Source organism: Equus asinus, chromosome 26 (assembly GCF_041296235.1).
Source record: "Equus asinus isolate D_3611 breed Donkey chromosome 26, EquAss-T2T_v2, whole genome shotgun sequence".
Taxonomy (NCBI): Eukaryota; Metazoa; Chordata; class Mammalia; order Perissodactyla; family Equidae; genus Equus; species Equus asinus.
The window spans coordinates 20,646,757-20,662,480 of NC_091815.1; the positions used below are offsets into that span (position 1 = coordinate 20,646,757).

At 58.4% G+C, this 15,724-nt stretch overlaps 1 protein-coding gene across 8 annotated transcripts; it reads left to right on the forward strand.

Annotated features, from left to right (window-relative positions):
* Nucleotides 1-430: 430 nt before the first annotated feature.
* On the forward strand, nt 431-15,444 carry LSR (lipolysis stimulated lipoprotein receptor). 8 transcript variants are annotated; one of them, XM_044759405.2, is made up of 11 exons: nt 1,121-1,573; nt 2,775-3,119; nt 8,568-8,687; nt 10,586-10,642; nt 11,183-11,329; nt 13,720-13,875; nt 14,042-14,101; nt 14,201-14,332; nt 14,586-14,706; nt 14,989-15,214; nt 15,309-15,444. In XM_044759405.2, the coding sequence occupies exons 1-11, from the start codon at nt 1,372-1,374 to the stop codon at nt 15,342-15,344; spliced, it is 1,602 nt and encodes a 533-aa protein (XP_044615340.1). In that variant the 5' UTR covers nt 1,121-1,371; the 3' UTR covers nt 15,345-15,444. The 8 variants fall into 8 exon arrangements, with proteins under 8 accessions (XP_070354294.1, XP_044615341.1, XP_014693710.1 ...); XM_044759406.2 differs by lacking the exon at nt 1,121-1,573 and adding an exon at nt 451-711 and having other exon boundaries at nt 14,586-15,214; XM_014838224.3 differs by having other exon boundaries at nt 1,109-1,573; nt 14,586-15,214.
* Nucleotides 15,445-15,724: the final 280 nt, after the last annotated feature.

Genomic DNA, 15,724 nt, shown 5'->3' on the forward strand with positions numbered 1-15,724 from the left:
CTTGTGGCCACATGCGGGAAGGGTGTTCCGGCGGAGGGAGAGGTCAGTGCAATGAGCCTGAGGTGGGAGTGTGAGGGGCACGTTCCGGACCAGGGGGGAGGCCAGTGTGGCTGAAGTTGAGAGAGCCAGGGAGAGAGAGGGAGGTGAGGTCAGACAAGGACCAGGCCACTAGAATTATTTTGGTTTCTGCTGAGGGGAGGAGCCACAGGAAAATTTTTGAGAAGAGGTACGTGATCTGACTTTAGTTTCAACAGGATGCAGACAAACAAAACATCCCTGGGTACCGAACCTGCTAGCCAGTGGTCAGTTTGCGACCTCCAGGGTCTCCTCGGAGGAAGCGTCTCGTGTTCCCCAGGACGCGCTTCCCCTAGCCGCCACGGGAGGCAGCAGAGGCGCGCTGAGCGCTGCCCCGCTCCCATTGCCCCGCCCCGCCCCGCCCCGCCCTAGGGCGCAGGTGGCCCAGTCTCTGGGAATCCTTAGGCGGAAACCTGTCCCTAGTCCCGTGCCTCCGCACGGCCCCTTTAAGAGCCAGAGTTTCCGGAGGCCTGACCGGGGGCGAAAGATGCCCCGGGGCTGAACCACGAGTTGGGAATGGGGGGAAACGGAGAAAATTTCCGAAGGAGAATCTCAACTTTTCCTGGGCCTGATTCCCCGCGGGCGTCCCTACGGGGGCAGAGCTTCCCTTCCGGGAACTTCTCTCGTTTTTTTAAGGTAACTAAGCAGAAGGCACAGGAAGGCTGCAGAGCCTCAGTCCGCCGGGACGGCAGCAGCCCCAGAGCTAGTGGAAAAGTTAGGCGCAACCGACCAGCCTCTCCCAGCCAGCCCAGGGAGCGCTTAGACTCGCCCCTCCCCGAAGGGTGTACCTAGGCGGGTCCACAGCCAGCCGGGGAGAGGGGTGTGGGCAGAGAGGGAACAGGTGCGCGGCGGGACCCGCCCCCCCCCTCGACAGGTGAATCACCCAATTGAGTCTCAGTTCTCGTGACTCACACTCCGCTCGGCTTGGCCCGAGCAGGAGCGGGCGGGACAGGATCCCTGGTCTGCAGGCGCCCTCCCGGCAGCTGGTCACTTGGTTCGGACCTTCGGGGCAGGAGCGCACCTGGGTCAGCCCACTTCCGGGGAGGGAGGTGGAGGAGCCCCACCCGCCGCCCGCTCCCCAGCCCAGCCCTGTGTTCTCACCCCGTGTACCTGGGCCGATCCATTCCCCAGAGCGCGCGGGGGGTGGAGTGGCTCGGAGAACCGCGGTGGGTCCAGCAAGTTTCTCTCCAAAAGCTAGAAGCGTGCTCTCACGTTGTTTCCGGTCATTCAAATTCTCGAATAGGGCTGGGTGGGCTTGGAATAGGGACAAGGAACGGAAGCGGGAAGGGGAGGAGCATGCACTCTTTCCAGCCTTGGTGCGCGCCGCGCCCCCTACCCTCCCGGTACCTGGGAGGGGAGGCGCGGGCCGGACGCGCCCAGACGGCCGCGATGGCGCCTGTGGCCCGCGGGCTCTCCTGGGGGCCGGGCTCCTACCCGGCCACCCCAGGTTGGGGTGCGGTCGTCTTCGTGTGGCTCTTTCTCAGCACCTTCTGCACAGGTACGGAGAGCCGAGCCCCTGGTGCCGCGGAACGGCTGGAGGGCACTTAGAAGGGGGATGAATGGAGTTCTACCCCGCCAAGGAGGCAGGGGAGCTGGGGGAGGGAGCGCGCGGAGACGAGGACCTCCGGTCCCCCGGGGTCTCGGGAGATCCCGGTGTGCCACAGTGCGGGGAATTCCCATTCGTGTCTGGCGCGCCCGCCCGACCACGTTCAGAGAGAGCAGGAAGTGAAACTGCCCGGAGCGGGAGCCCTGGAGCGGCCAGGAGAATGGAGGCCTTTGTAGGGTAGGGCTGAAGGACCACCCGATCACTGGGAAAAGCCGGGATGGGGACCTGGGCGCACCCCGAGATCTCTAAGTCTTGGGGTACCGGGGAGAGGGCACTCGAGGGCTGGATCGGACGCTTCCCGGAGGAGATCAAGAAACAGCTCCCAGGCCTCGGTGGGTGTGGAATTGGGGACTGCTCAACCCCCAACCCCACGCCGTCTCGCGCGGCTCCGGAGTATCTGTGCCTGAGAGTCAGAGGGGATGGACTTGTGGACTTGGTTTGAACCCCCTGTTGGCAAGCTTTCACGTGGATTGACGTTTGTTTGCATGGGGCGAGGGGCCTCTACCTTTCAGGAAGGGCTCTTGGCCTGTTCATTTGAGATGGCTTTCGGTAGGGCGAGGTGGGGCTGATGGAGACATGAGGGCTTCAGCTACTCCATGGCAAAGCAGTTCGGTCAAGCTCCAAAATTTTTCCCCCAAATTCTCAAAACCCGAGGTAACCTGGAACCCTTGGTGGTTGTGTCTGAGGCGGAGCCCCGAGCACTGTGGCTTGCGGTGGCCACTTGGGCTTGCCTCTGCAGGCCCAGGGAGAGGGCCCTTCCCATGAGAGAATGGCCAAGGGAAGAGGGGCCGGCTGGTTCCGAGGCCACCCTCTGGGAAGAGGGATGGACAGGATGTTCTGAGGAATCTGGCTGTGTCGCTTTGTACCTGCTCCTTCTGCCCCGTGGGTCTATAAAATGGGCACGGGTCTATAAAATGGGCACGGTTATCAGAGCCACCTCACCCATCCTGGGGATTAAGGAACAAGGAGTGCCAGGCGCTCCCTGAAGCCACACACTTGAAGTGTCAAGCTGGTGACAGTGATGTTGCTCGTTGCTGCTGAAACACTTCCCTGGGCTCACAGTGGTCCCTGCTGTCTCTCCTCTTGCCCTCAGCCCCTGCCAGCGCCGTCCAGGTGACTGTGTCAGACCCCTACCACGTCGTGATCCTCTTCCAGCCTGTGACCCTACCCTGCACCTACCAGATGACCACGACCCCCACGCCGCCCATCGTGGTCTGGAAGTACAAGTCTTTCTGCCGCGACCGCATCGCTGACGCCTTTTCCCCAGCCAGCGTCGACAACCAGATCAATGCCCAGCTGGCGGCCGGCAACCCGGGCTACAACCCCTACGTGGAGTGCCAGGACAGCATGCGCACCGTCAGGATGGTGGCCACCAAGCAGGGCAACACCGTGACCCTGGGAGACTACTACCAAGGCCGGAGGATCACCATCACCGGAAGTATGTTGGGTGGCTCGGTGGGGACCAGGCGGGGGCGGGGCTGTGCTCCCCTGGGTGGGGCGCTGGCTCCCTGGTGCCCAGCCTGGGTTCCCCACCTGGAAGCTCATCAGCGCAGGGTCTGAAAGGACTGACAAAGGGAAGGATCCTTCCCTCTGTCCATCCCTTTGTCCATCCCTTTATTTAACAGCAAAGATTGATTGAGCGCCTAACATATACCATGTGCCATATGAGGCCCTGGATGGCAGCGAGCAGAATCGCCAGCCTCTTCCCTCCTGGGCTCCAGCTCCAGCGGGGGAGGCGGACAAGGTCAACACAACACATACTGTTGAGTGCTTGGAGATAAAGACAAGTGGGTCAAGGAGAGGGAGGCCGGGGTTCCATAACACTGCAATACCAGCAATAATAAGTACAATTTATATAAATAGCAACTGAGAAAGGGCCTCTTCTGTGCAGGCTTGAATCCAGGTTCACATGGATTGACTCATTAGAGACCACACAGTAACTGCGTGAGGAGGTTCCATTATTGCCATTTTGCAGAGGCCCAGAGAGGTCAAGTGACTTGCACAGGGTCACAGAGCTGGGATTCTAAGTCAGCCACTTTGGGTCTGGACTCCGAGCTTGTCACCCCTTGGCTTGCCCAAGGTGGTCAGCAAAGGGCTCATGAAGAGGTCACCTGAGTGAACTGAAGGGGCAGAGATTTTACTAGAGAAAGTCTACAACTTGCCAGGTGCTCCACATACATTCTCCCATTGAGTCCTCATGGCCACTCATGACATTTTACACTCATGACAGCTGAGGCACAGAGAGGTTAAGTAGCTCATCTAGGCGCACAGCTAGTAAAGGGCTGGAGCTTGGATTTGAACCCAGGCCACCCTGAGAGCCCTCATCCTGACCACAGTGCTGCCAGCCAATAGGAAGTGCCTGTTGGGACGAAGTAAGGGGCAGTGGGGAAGTCATTCATTCATCCATCCATTCATCCGGGATATTTACCAAGCATCTAGTAAGTGGCAGGCACTTTTGTAGGTGCTGGGGATGGAGTGGTGATCAGGACAGCTGAGATCCCTGCCCTCAGGTGACATGCTCGTGGGGCAAACAGGCAGTGAACAAGCAGATAAAGAGAATTTCAGAGAGCACCCACTCGGGCAGTGCATTGTGTGGGATCCCGGGGTGCACACCTTCGGACCCGCGAACGAGGTTTGAGGAAGCACTGGCACTGGGCCCTGAGGAATCGAGAGGGCAGAGAGGAAGGTGATGGGCGGCAGTGGGCGAGATGGAGGCTTGCCCACTGAGTGGATTTATCCTTTCACTGTCTTAAACAGGATTAGAGCTTTAATTTGGGGCTTGGGGCTGGTGGAGGGGAGGGGAGGTCATTTGCAGACCCCAGGAGACTGGGCCATGGAGCACATGCCTTCTAGACGGCAGATGAAAGGCAGGGTTCCAGGGACCCAGCCTGTCAGTCCTGTTCCAGGGAGGGACCCATCCTGCTTGCCCTAAATTTCCACGGGCAGCTCAGCCGGAGCATCCTGCTGCTCTTGAGGACAGAGGGTGTCTTGGGGGTTCACCCTGTCCAGGCCCCCTCCCCCATAACCCGAGACCTCTCCGGCCTGGGCCAGGCGTGACTGCCCAGCAGCCCTCAGGACAGCCCGAAGACTGGGAGTGCCCTTGAGGCTGGCTGGAATCGGGGCTCTGCTGAGTCCTGCACTCCAGCGTGACCCTCAGGCTGCGTCTGGGGCGGGTTCTTCATGCTGCAGGGCCTCAGGCCCGGGTCTCTCAGGCTGCCCTGACCTGGGCCGTTTGATACAGGCCTTGATCTGTAAACACCCATTGTGTGTATGTCCTCTCAGGAAACCCAGCAGCCTTGGAGCTTCCTCCATCTCAGCTTTGAGGATGGAGAAAAGTGGACTTCCCTTTGGTGTTCCTGAGGGTCACCAACCGTCCCAGTTTTGAGTGAAAGTAGTCCTGGGCAAATCAGAGTGGTTGTTGCCCCTCGCTGTCCCTCAGCTCAGGTGGGTCCTGCTCCCCCTCCATTCTTCCCTGCTTTGGGTGACGTGGGCACCTGCATGGGAGCTTCGTTTCTGCCTCCTTAGGCTGCTTGGGGCCCCTGTGCCTCCCACTCTCAGCAGCACTGGGCCCAGGAGCCCCTGGGACCCCTTGAGAGGATGAGGGCCACCTCTGCTGGTGCAGATAAAGAACCAGAGGCCCAGAGATGAGGAGGCCTGGCTTCTGTTCCCAACTGGAGACTCAGCGTCTTCTCCCTGCACATAAACAGTCAGAGCGATGCCTGGCCTAAGTGCTGTCAGGACCCGACGGGGACCCGGAACAGCGTGGGCCTTGCAGGAAGGAGGTGGGCCCAGGCCTTGGAATTGATCAAAAGAGGCCGGAAAGCCGTATTTTTTGTGGGTTTTGAAAATATCACACACGCCAAACAGGACGCATTGAGGCCCAGATCCAGCCCTCAGGAGCCCAGATCCAGCCCTCAGGAGCCCAGATCTGAGCCCCTGACTATGAACTTGTGCTGTGGCTGGGGGCTCACGTCCACCTGTGCAGCCTCGGGCAGGCACCTGCTCTCGAGCTCTGCTTTTGGAGACCTGTGGTCAGAGTCTGACTTAAAGACACAGGTGGGAAAATGCAGGCTGAGAGGGGGTGATGGAGAATCCGGAGGAGAGAGGAGAAGGCAGTTCAGGGTTTTCGCAGGATTCAGTGAAAGAATATGTGCAGAGGGCCCCGCACGTCAGTGGCTAGAAGTGCAACCACGGAGGGAGTCGGGGCCTCCGCTCCTTCACAGCTGCTCCAGAGGTCACCTTCCCTGATCACCGCACTTGAACTTGCACAACCCCCGTGTCTACACTGGCGCTTTCTGTCTGCCTTCCCTCGTGGGTTTTCTCCACACTGCTTACCACCATTGGTATGCGATATATTTACATTTTTTCATTTGTCTCTCTCTCCCAGTTAGGCTCTGAGCTCTGTCAGGACAGCGTTTGTATCTGGTTCTCCAACACGTGGATCTTGGGGCCTCTTTACACTTGTAATTCCTGAGGTCCTCAAAGAGCTTAGTTTTTAGAGCCAGCTAACTGAGAGAAGTTAAAAAAGTACTTAGGGGACCGGCCCAGTGGCGTAGTGGTTGGGTTTGCGCGCGCTGCTCCCTGGGGTCCGCAGGTTTGGATCCCAAGCGTGGACCTACACACGGCTCATCAAGCCATGCTGTAGCAGCACCCGACATACGAAATAGAGGAAGATTGGCATAGATGTTAGCTCAGGGCAAATTCTTTCTCACTAGAAAAAAAAAATAACATAAGTTATTTGAAAATCTTAATTTCAACAACCTAATTAATAAATGGTTTGGCTGAAAAGGAGGCAAAGATAAATTTTTTAAAAATACTTAAAATCACAATAATAAACTCATTATGGGCTAATATACAGAACATACTTTTTATGAAAAATAACCATATTTTCCAAAACAAAGCAAAACAAACGATCATGGAAAGTGGGGCGCGGCTTTATATTTTTGCCCGTCTCCTCGGGGTCGGGCCAAATGGAATAAGCTGCTTCTCAACGTACACTGTGATGGCACATGTCACGAGCCTTGGGGACACTCCAGGGGACACTTGGGAGAGATTCAGTGGAGAAGGCATGTGACATCTTAGTAGTATTATGAACATAACTTTGACCTCAGGGACACCCTGAAAAGGCCTCGGGGGCCGCAGGGTCCATGAGCCACGCCGAGTCCCCTGGTTGCTCTCTAGTCGACCAGGAGCCTCGGATGCTGCCTGCAACACAGGTGCACCCGGTGGTTACATGGTGCATGTTGACTGACTGTGTCAAGGGCCTGTCTGCATACGGCCGTGTGCCCAGACACTGGAACAGACAACAAATCTAAGGAAGGTCAGCACGAGGAGGGAAGACGTTCATTTCCAGGTCTTTCTTGGGCACTGGGGACTCGGCACTGGCCGGGACAGACCAGGTTCTGCTTGCACGGAGCCCAGGTTCTCCTGGGGATGGGATCACGGATGGTCAGCTCCTAAGCTGCCAGACAGAATTCGGCATTTGGGTGGGAGAGCTATGCGAACAGGATGGAGCCAGCGCTGTGGGGTCTGAGGACACGGTGCCAGGCAGCAGGAACAGCATGAGCGGAAGCCGGGGCAGGTGCGGACCCGGCACATTGCGGGATAGTGAAGAGCTGATGTGTCTGGAGTCTGGTGAGTGAAGGAGAATGGTGGGGATGAGGCTGGCGTGGTACCTCAGTGGCCAGATCATGCCGAGGGTCTCGGGTCGGGTCAGGCTTTTGGGATGGTGTAGACAGACGTTGATGATCCGGGGGTTTCTATGGACGTGAGGTCTTCCAAAGAAGGAAGGGTTTTGATGATGCCCTGGTGGGTGCCAGTTGCTGCAGGCTGGGGCACACACAGTCACTGCCCCCAGAGCTGCCATGGAGAAGGGCAGTGGGTACGTGGGCCAAGATGGTAGGCAGGTCAGTGGGGGCTGAGAGCCAGAGCAGTTGGCAAGAAAGTGGCTGGGAGGCTATGGGGTGCTCCTCTCCGGGCTGTTCCCATCTGCTGTCCTCCATGGGCCGAAGGCCAGTTGCCCAGTGGGTCCTACCCTCCACACAGGTGGGTGGCTGAAGGGATTTAACTAATTAGGGCCTGAGGAGAGGGGCGGAAACCGGATGTGCTGAAAGGCTTTCATTACTGGAGCGATTAACAGGCTCCTTGCCTGGGGCTGCTTCAGACTGGAGCGTCCCCAAGCCCTGGGCCTGACCTGGAATATGGGGGCTGATGGTGGGTGGGCAGACCAGAGAACTGGGGCAGTCCTAGTCTCCCTCCCACCCCCACTCCATCTCATGCCGGGGCATCTCTTGATTCCTGGAATCTGGCCTGTTTATCTCTGCCTCCTCACCCTGGACCCACGCCCAGGGTCTGCACTGGGCTCCGGGGTGGTTCATGTCGGGGGAGGTAACTTGCTCTGCGTGGTGGTGCAAAGGATGGCTGTAAGTATGAAGTCAGACCGTCCCGGCTCCCCCACTGCTGAGCTGTCTCACTTTGGGCGGATTAGGTGATTTCTCATCTAGAAAACAGGAAAGAGAGGCCGGCCTGGTGGTGTAGTAGTTAAGTTCGTGTGCTCTGCTTCAGCGGCCCAGGGTTCACGGGTTCGGATCCCAGGCGCGGACCTACACACTACTCATCGAGCCATGCTGTGGCAGCGTCCCACGTACAAAAAATAGAGAGGAAGATTGCCACAGATGTTAGCTCAGGGCAAATCTTTCTCACTAAAAAAAAAAAGGAAGATAACAGTACCCAGCACAGAGACTGAATAGAGCCTGAGAGGTAGCACAGCCTTGGATGACCTGTTTAACTTTCCCTCGATCCGTCTGCAGCCCCACCCCTTGCCCCCTTCCCTGGTGTCCCTGTGGGAGGCTGCCCTGCTGCTACCCTCACTGGTCTCCTGATGCAGATGCTGACCTGACCTTTGACCAGACGGCTTGGGGGGACAGTGGCGTGTATTACTGCTCCGTGGTCTCGACCCAGGACCTTCAGGGGAACAACGAGGCCTACGCAGAGCTCATCGTCCTGGGTGAGTGGGCTGGGTGCTGAGGGCCTGGGGACTGGGAGGGGGGCCTCTTCTCCTGCCACTTCTGTGTGTCTGCCCTCTGCCCTCCTGCTTGCTCTCTGGGCTCTGTCGCCTGCTTTGCTGTCCCGTCACGGCACTGCCAGTCATTTGGGCTTACCTGTGCCCCACACCCCAGGCAGGGGCCCCTCCCTCCACGACATTTCAAATAAGCCAGAGCCAGACTAAGAGTGGAGAGAATGGGGGACCCCACCTCATCCCACTAACCTCTTTTAGCAATACAGAAGTAGTCAGAGTGGATTGGCAGCGAGTGAGGAGGGCTGATGGGGAGGCTGGACCCACCTTCTGCCATATCCCCAGGGCCACATCTCACCCCAGCCCCTTGCCAAAGCACAGGCCCCTTGCCCTTGGCCCTGTGGGGATGGCGCTGGTGGCTTCACAGTGAGTGCCTCCTCCAGCAGGGCCGCCTCCACAGGCCCAGGGGTAGGGTGGGCTGGCCACCTGCAGCCCCTGTTTGGCTGTGAGGCCCCTGCCATGTGTGGGGGGATGCTGCCATCAGCCAGATGCTCCGTTCTCAGCCCACACATGTAGTCTCGTGGGGCCTGTGCTGTATGTGGGACGCTGCTGGGCCGCACATTGCCATCATCATATGCATGATGCAAGGAAACGCACGCGTGAGTGAGCATGAGGATGGGGGAGCCCGCTCTGGGGTGCTCGGGTCACGCGACAGAGTTTACGTTTGATCACGTGCATCAGTGACCCAGAGAACTCTGTGCCCTTTGGTAAAATGCACAGTCTACATCAGCATTTCTCAGACTTTCCTCTCAGGGTCTGCTTATGCTCTAAACAATTATTGAGGATCTCTGAGTTTCTGTTGAAGTTTTTGTGCGTTCTATCTGTAGTTGCTTAACATATTGGAAATTGAAACTGGGAAATTTTGAAAGCACAAGGTACACAAACACAAAATCAATCCCTTACCATGGGAGGGATGATGTTGTCCTGGCTCACAGAGCCTCTGGAAAGTGCCTGCATCCACCCACGTGGGAATGGGGTGGAAAAGGCCAGTAGCGGTTAGCATTACTGTGGACGCCATTCTGTTGTCGAGGACAGGACCGTACTTTGGGAACTGCGGGCCTGTGTGCTGGCAGCCCCTTGTGGGGCCTGTGACCCGGGGTGCATGAGCTGTGGAGAGAGCTTCGCTGGTGGAGAACATGGCCGTGGCTGCCCCCGGATAACGGCGCTCTCGGGCACCTAAGGGGACGCATGAGCTGGGCCGTGAGATGTGGTGTGGACGGGATGCTTGGACTCATGGGGACCCTGGTGGGCCGAAGAGCCAGGGCCCTACTGTGACTCTTAGGGGCTGTAGGCTCTTTGGTCTTCGTGGGCCTCTTCCTCAGTATAAAAAAATTACAGATTTTGATTGTGTTGCTATAAAGACAATTCATGATTCGGTAGTAGTACTTTTTTTCTTCAGATTTTAAAGTAAAACTAAAGCCTTTTCATGGGCCATCGGGCACTGTGCCTACTATGCCTGATGGAACAGGACTGTCCTTGTGACATGGGATGGGATCCTTTAGGGCGATAGGACCCACGTATGTGGAGAAGATAGAGCACCCAAACTGAGGAGGAACCTTCAGAGCCCATGGGATATGGGACACTTCTGGGCAACAGAATCCCCAATAGCATGGAAGTGGGTGAATTATGTGATGGGGGCCTTCTGGAAAACCGCACCTACATGGGGTGGGTGGAGGGCAGGAACACGTGCTGGCTGCCTCCTAAGTCACAGACCCCTCATCTGCTTCAGGGCACACCTTTGCCGTGAGGAGCCTGGAGCTGGGCTTCCGGGTAGGGGTGGCCTGGGCTGGTCCTTGCCAGCATAATCTGTCTCTCTTTTGTCCCTCCAGGGAGGACCTCAGGGGTAGCTGAGCTCTTACCTGGTTTTCAGGCGGGGCCCATGGAAGGTACGGGGGTGGAGTCCCCCACACACCACTTCTGTTTAAGTATTCTCCCCCACCCCAAATACCGCCTGCTGTGGACCCCCACTAACCCCGCCTGACTCCGACTCCATGGCATCTGGTGACCCTGCTCTGGGCTCTAGGCTGGGCTGGCGGAGGAGGGGCCAGGGGTGTAGGCAGGGACTCCTGTGACTGGTGCCTGCCGTGTTCTTCTGGGGCGTGGGATCCGGGCAGCTGGCTCTCTGTCCCTCTCTGGCAGCCTGTCTTGCTCTGGCCGGGTCGCCTCTCATTGTCTGCCTTGTCCGGATGAGCACAGGGCGAGTCCCCTAACTCCAGGACTGGCCTGCATTGTGGAGTGGGTGTCCCTCCACCGGTGCAGCCCAGCCTCTGCTGTGGAGAATCCAGCCAGGGCCGCGGCTTCCCCAACAGGCTTTACAAACAGCTTCGCCCCATCCCCAGCTCTGCTCTGCCCCGCCGTGCCTGTGTCCCCGTGTCCCCGTCCTTCCCAGACCGCCCGGCTCAGGGCCTGCCCCCGTCTCTCTGCAGACTGGCTGTTCGTGGTCGTGGTCTGCCTGGCCGGCTTCCTCCTCTTCCTCCTCCTGGGCATCTGCTGGTGTCAGTGCTGCCCCCATACCTGCTGCTGCTACGTCAGGTGCCCCTGCTGCCCCGAGAAGTGCTGCTGCCCTGAGGCCCGTAAGTACCCTTCGTGGATGGACCGCCCCTTGCGGACCACCCTGTTCCACCACCTCCTGGGTTCCAGGGAGGAGGTGGCCACCTGCCTGCCTCCCAGGACAGTGCCGCTGGTCTGGAGGTGACAAGGTGAGCAGTTTGCGAGAAAGTGGGCCAGGGAGGACCTGCTGTGTTAGGCTATCACTGACATACTTCACCTTTTCATTTACTTTTAATTTTCATTTACTTTGAGTTTTTCCGTTTAGAAGTAGAATCTATGCACATGGTAAAAAAAACAATTCAAATAGTACAAAATATTCACTGGAAAGGAAAGCTCCCTTTAAAGGCAAAATCTTAAGTGAAAAAATCTAAGAAACCAAACAAGGTTTACAGCACTCTATAATTTAAGCCAATTTTAAAAAGCCACATCCACGCGAGCACTCCGGATTTTCCAAGGCTCCTGTTTAGGGACACGGCTGGCACCGCAGGGAGGGAACCTGGAGGGCTAGGAATGGGAGTGGGGCCAGGGATGAAGCGGGAAAGAAGCAAATCAAACGGGACAGGAGAGGAGGAGAGTGAGGCTCCCTCCTGTCGCCCGCCTCCCCTCCTGGGGCCCACAGTGTTCCTTTGTCGCCAGATTCCTGGTCCCTTCCACAGGGGCTCTGCGTCCACCAGCACCCCGCACGGCCCAAGCCGCGTTAACAGTAAAATCCTAGGCAACTGCTGCATGCGTGGGCAGGCGGAGGTGCGAGGCCCAGCTCAGCTCGATGCCTCCCCTGCTTAGAAGGCAAGCGAGGGACTACCTCTCGGCCTCAGTCTTCTCCTCTGGGAAATGGGGCCACCGCAGAGCCCGCTATGCAGGGCGAGTCGAGGGGGTCCGGTCGACTGTCGTGTGCGGCATTTAGTGCCAGGCTTGGCCTACAGAAAATGCTCCACACCCACTAGCCGCTGGACATTGCTGCTGTCAGCGTCGGTGATGACTGAGGGCCAGGGAGCATGTCAGCGCCTTGCCACTCACACCAAGTGACCTCAGATGAGTAGCAGTCCCTCTCTGAGCCTGTTTCCTTCTCTGCATGGTCCCAACCTCATGGGGTGTCGTGAGCATTAAGGGAGGACTGTGTGTGAGTCCCCAGCACAGGGCCACTGCTCAGTCCATGCTGGCAAATGTTGTAGTCGTTGAACCTGGTTCCTCAAATAGCATTCCCCTGGAAAAGTCCACTGCTCTCTGGAAGATTATGCTGGCCGTCCCCTCTCTCTCGTGTCATTTTTACTAGAGCTTCTTGCTCAGGCCATGGGTGTTAGTCCATTTCATTGGTGAAAAGGGACCCCCAAGGGATGCAGCCAAGTTTGCAATGACTAATAAGGCTGAGGCCAGGACTGCAAATGCCTGTCCCAAGGCCCTATTCCCTCCATCCTGAGACCGTTACCCCCTCAAACTGAGGCCCCATTAACTCACTGTCGGAGGCCCTGTACTTCTGCCGTGGCCCCAGCCCTGCTGAGCTGGCCGGGAGCACAGTCCCATGGCTGATGATAAAACAGTAAGTCACCTGAGCTGAGGGGCCTCTCCTGGGGGGCTGAGCACTGAGCCTGCCGCCTCTGCAATGAATCAGAGGCAAAGGGAGCTCTCTGAGCCTGTCTCCCCGCTGTTTTCCTGTCTGAGTCCCAAGGGGAAGTGACCGGCCTAAGCCCAGTGACTCTGCCACAGAATAGCCACCAGCACCCAGCCTCTGGCCTGGGGAGGAAGGCAGCAAGGAGCATTTGCCCTTGAGCTGTCAGGCCTAGAACCAGGCGTGGGTGGGAGTGGGTGCAGCCCACAAGTTGGAAACATTAGAGAAGATACTTGGCCACTTGGCCCAGGCTTGGGAACTCTGAATGCCCCCACCTCCTGCCTCAGCCTGATTCCTATCACATTTGGGTCTGGACCCAGTGGCCTGAGGGGGAGGTGGGCATGGGATCCCCCAGATGACTCATTTTCTAGAACAGGGCCTCAGCTGCCAACAGGAATACTTGACTCTGGATTCTGGGTCCACAGCCCGTTGGTTTTATCTAAAGGGGCATCTTTGCCTGCTGTTGCTAAGAACGAACGCAGGCCCAGGGTGGCCTCATCTGATAAGGTGGCTGGAGTTGGGATTTGATGTAAAACTTTGTCAAACTGTCACACAGTCAAACAAAGATGTTGACCTGCCAGTGTACTCCCCTGCCCTAAAACCTCTGAGCAATCGCGCAGGAGGTGTGGACTCCGGGAAGCTGATGGCCCCTAGTTTCAGGGACCCTCGAGAAACCAACCAAGGGCCTAGGGAAGCTCCACAGCTAGGGGGCTGGGAAGGTCCAGGCACATGTCCCTCCAGCCCCTCTGTCACGGTGGAGGGCAGCATGGCTCCTGGGTGCCTTCTCACGCTGTGTCTCCTCCCCAGTGTATGCTGCTGGCAAAGCAGCCACCTCAGGCGTCCCAAGCATCTATGCTCCCAGCATCTATGCTCACCTCTCCCCTGCCAAGACACCGCCCCCACCAGCCATGATTCCCATGGGTCCTGTCTACAACGGGTACGACTTCGACAGGAATAGCTCAGGTGAGGCCTGGGGGAACCAGGAGCAGCTGGGGTGGGGTAGGCTGGGCATTTGGGCACTAGAGAGTCTGGGGCTGGAAGAAAGAGGGGATTCAGGACAGGGGAGAGGGGGTTGGGAATGCAGGACTTTGCTCTGGGTGGGCAGCCACTGACAGCCCATCTCCCCCAGTTGGCGGCCACAGCTCCCAGGTACCCCTGCTTCGTGACACAGACAGCAGTGTGACCTCTGGTGAGAACTAATTGTAATAGGTTGGGCATGCCTGTAGGGGAGGGGGCTGGGTTAGCATCTGCCCCACCCAAACCAATCACCTCCACCTCCTGTCCCCAGAAGTCCGTAGCGGCTACAGGATTCAGGCCAGCCAGCAGGACGACTCCATGCGGGTCCTGTACTACATGGAGAAAGAGCTGGCCAACTTCGACCCTTCCCGACCTGGCCCTCCCAACAGCCGTGCAGAGCGGGGTGAGCAGGAGCTGTGGGGTCTGAGGGGTTCCTGAGAGGGTAGGGGGAAGCACTTCTCCCTGACATCTGCCCCAGGGATGCTTGCTGCAAACCCTGGACAGTCCCTCCCCTTCTGTGACCACAGTGAGAGGTGTGCAGGACTCTGCATATCATCACTTAATAGACCGGAAGCCTAGCGCCCCCTAGAGAGTGTATGGGCCCAGTGGGTGACACTGCTGGACCCCAGGACTCCTGACACCGTCCTTCCCTGCAGCCATGAGTGAAGTCACCTCCCTCCACGAGGACGACTGGAGATCCCGGCCTTCCCGGGGCCCTGCCCTCACCCCTATCCGGGATGAGGAATGGGGCCGCCACTCTCCGCGGAGTCCTAGGAGGTGGGAGCAAGAGCCCCCCAGAGAGCGGCCAGGGAGTGGCTGGGGGGCCCGGCGGCCCCGGGCCCGCTCTGTGGATGCTCTGGATGACCTCACCCGGCCGGGCTCTGCTGAATCGGGGAGGTCTCCCCCAAGTAGCGGGAGGAGAGGCCGGGCCTATGCACCCCACCGGAGCCGCAGCCGTGATGACCTCTATGACCAAGATGACCCGAGGGACTTTCCACACCCCCGGGATGCCCACTACGACGACCTCAGGTCTAGAGACCACCCTCCCGCTGACCCTAGGTCCCACCACCACCGCTCCCGGGACCCTCGGGACGATGGCTCCAGGTCCGGGGACCCCCAGTATGATGGGCGGCTCCTGGAAGAGGCCTTGAGGAAAAAGGGGCCAGCGGAGAGGAGGAGACCTTACAGGGAGGAAGAGGACGAGGAGGAGGCCTCCTATCCCCCAGCGCCTCCCCCTTACTCCGAGACCGACTCCCAGGCCTCCCGGGAGCGGAGGCTCAAGAAGGTGAGCGGACACCCTCCCTGGCTCGAGACCTTGCAGACGCTCTTCTCCCGCCCTCCCCGGCTCACACGCCCCTTTCTTTCTTTCTTCCTTACAGAACCTGGCCCTGAGTCGGGAAAGTTTAGTCGTCTGAGCTCACGTTTTGTATGTAGCTTTTGTACTTTTTTTTGTTTTAATTCTAGGGACTCCTGATAATCTTCCCCTCCTAAGTCTAATAAAATTTATGACCACAAGGCCGAAGTCTGCAGGGAAGCGTTTGTTTTGCTGCGCGAGGTGGGGAGCGGCACAGCAGCTGTGTGTGTGTGTGTGTGTGTGTGGGAGTGCGTGTATGTGTGTGCCCAGCTTCTCCTGGGACTCGCGTCCGGGGCCGCGAGGGCAGCACCCACACCGCCTCCTCCGCCCTGCCGGCCGGGAGGACGTGCCACACGCTGGCTCCGCCCGCGCTGCGTGCGCGCCCCGGCCTCGCCCAGACCTGCGCATGCGCCTGGGCCTCCCCCTCCGCGCACTTCAGCC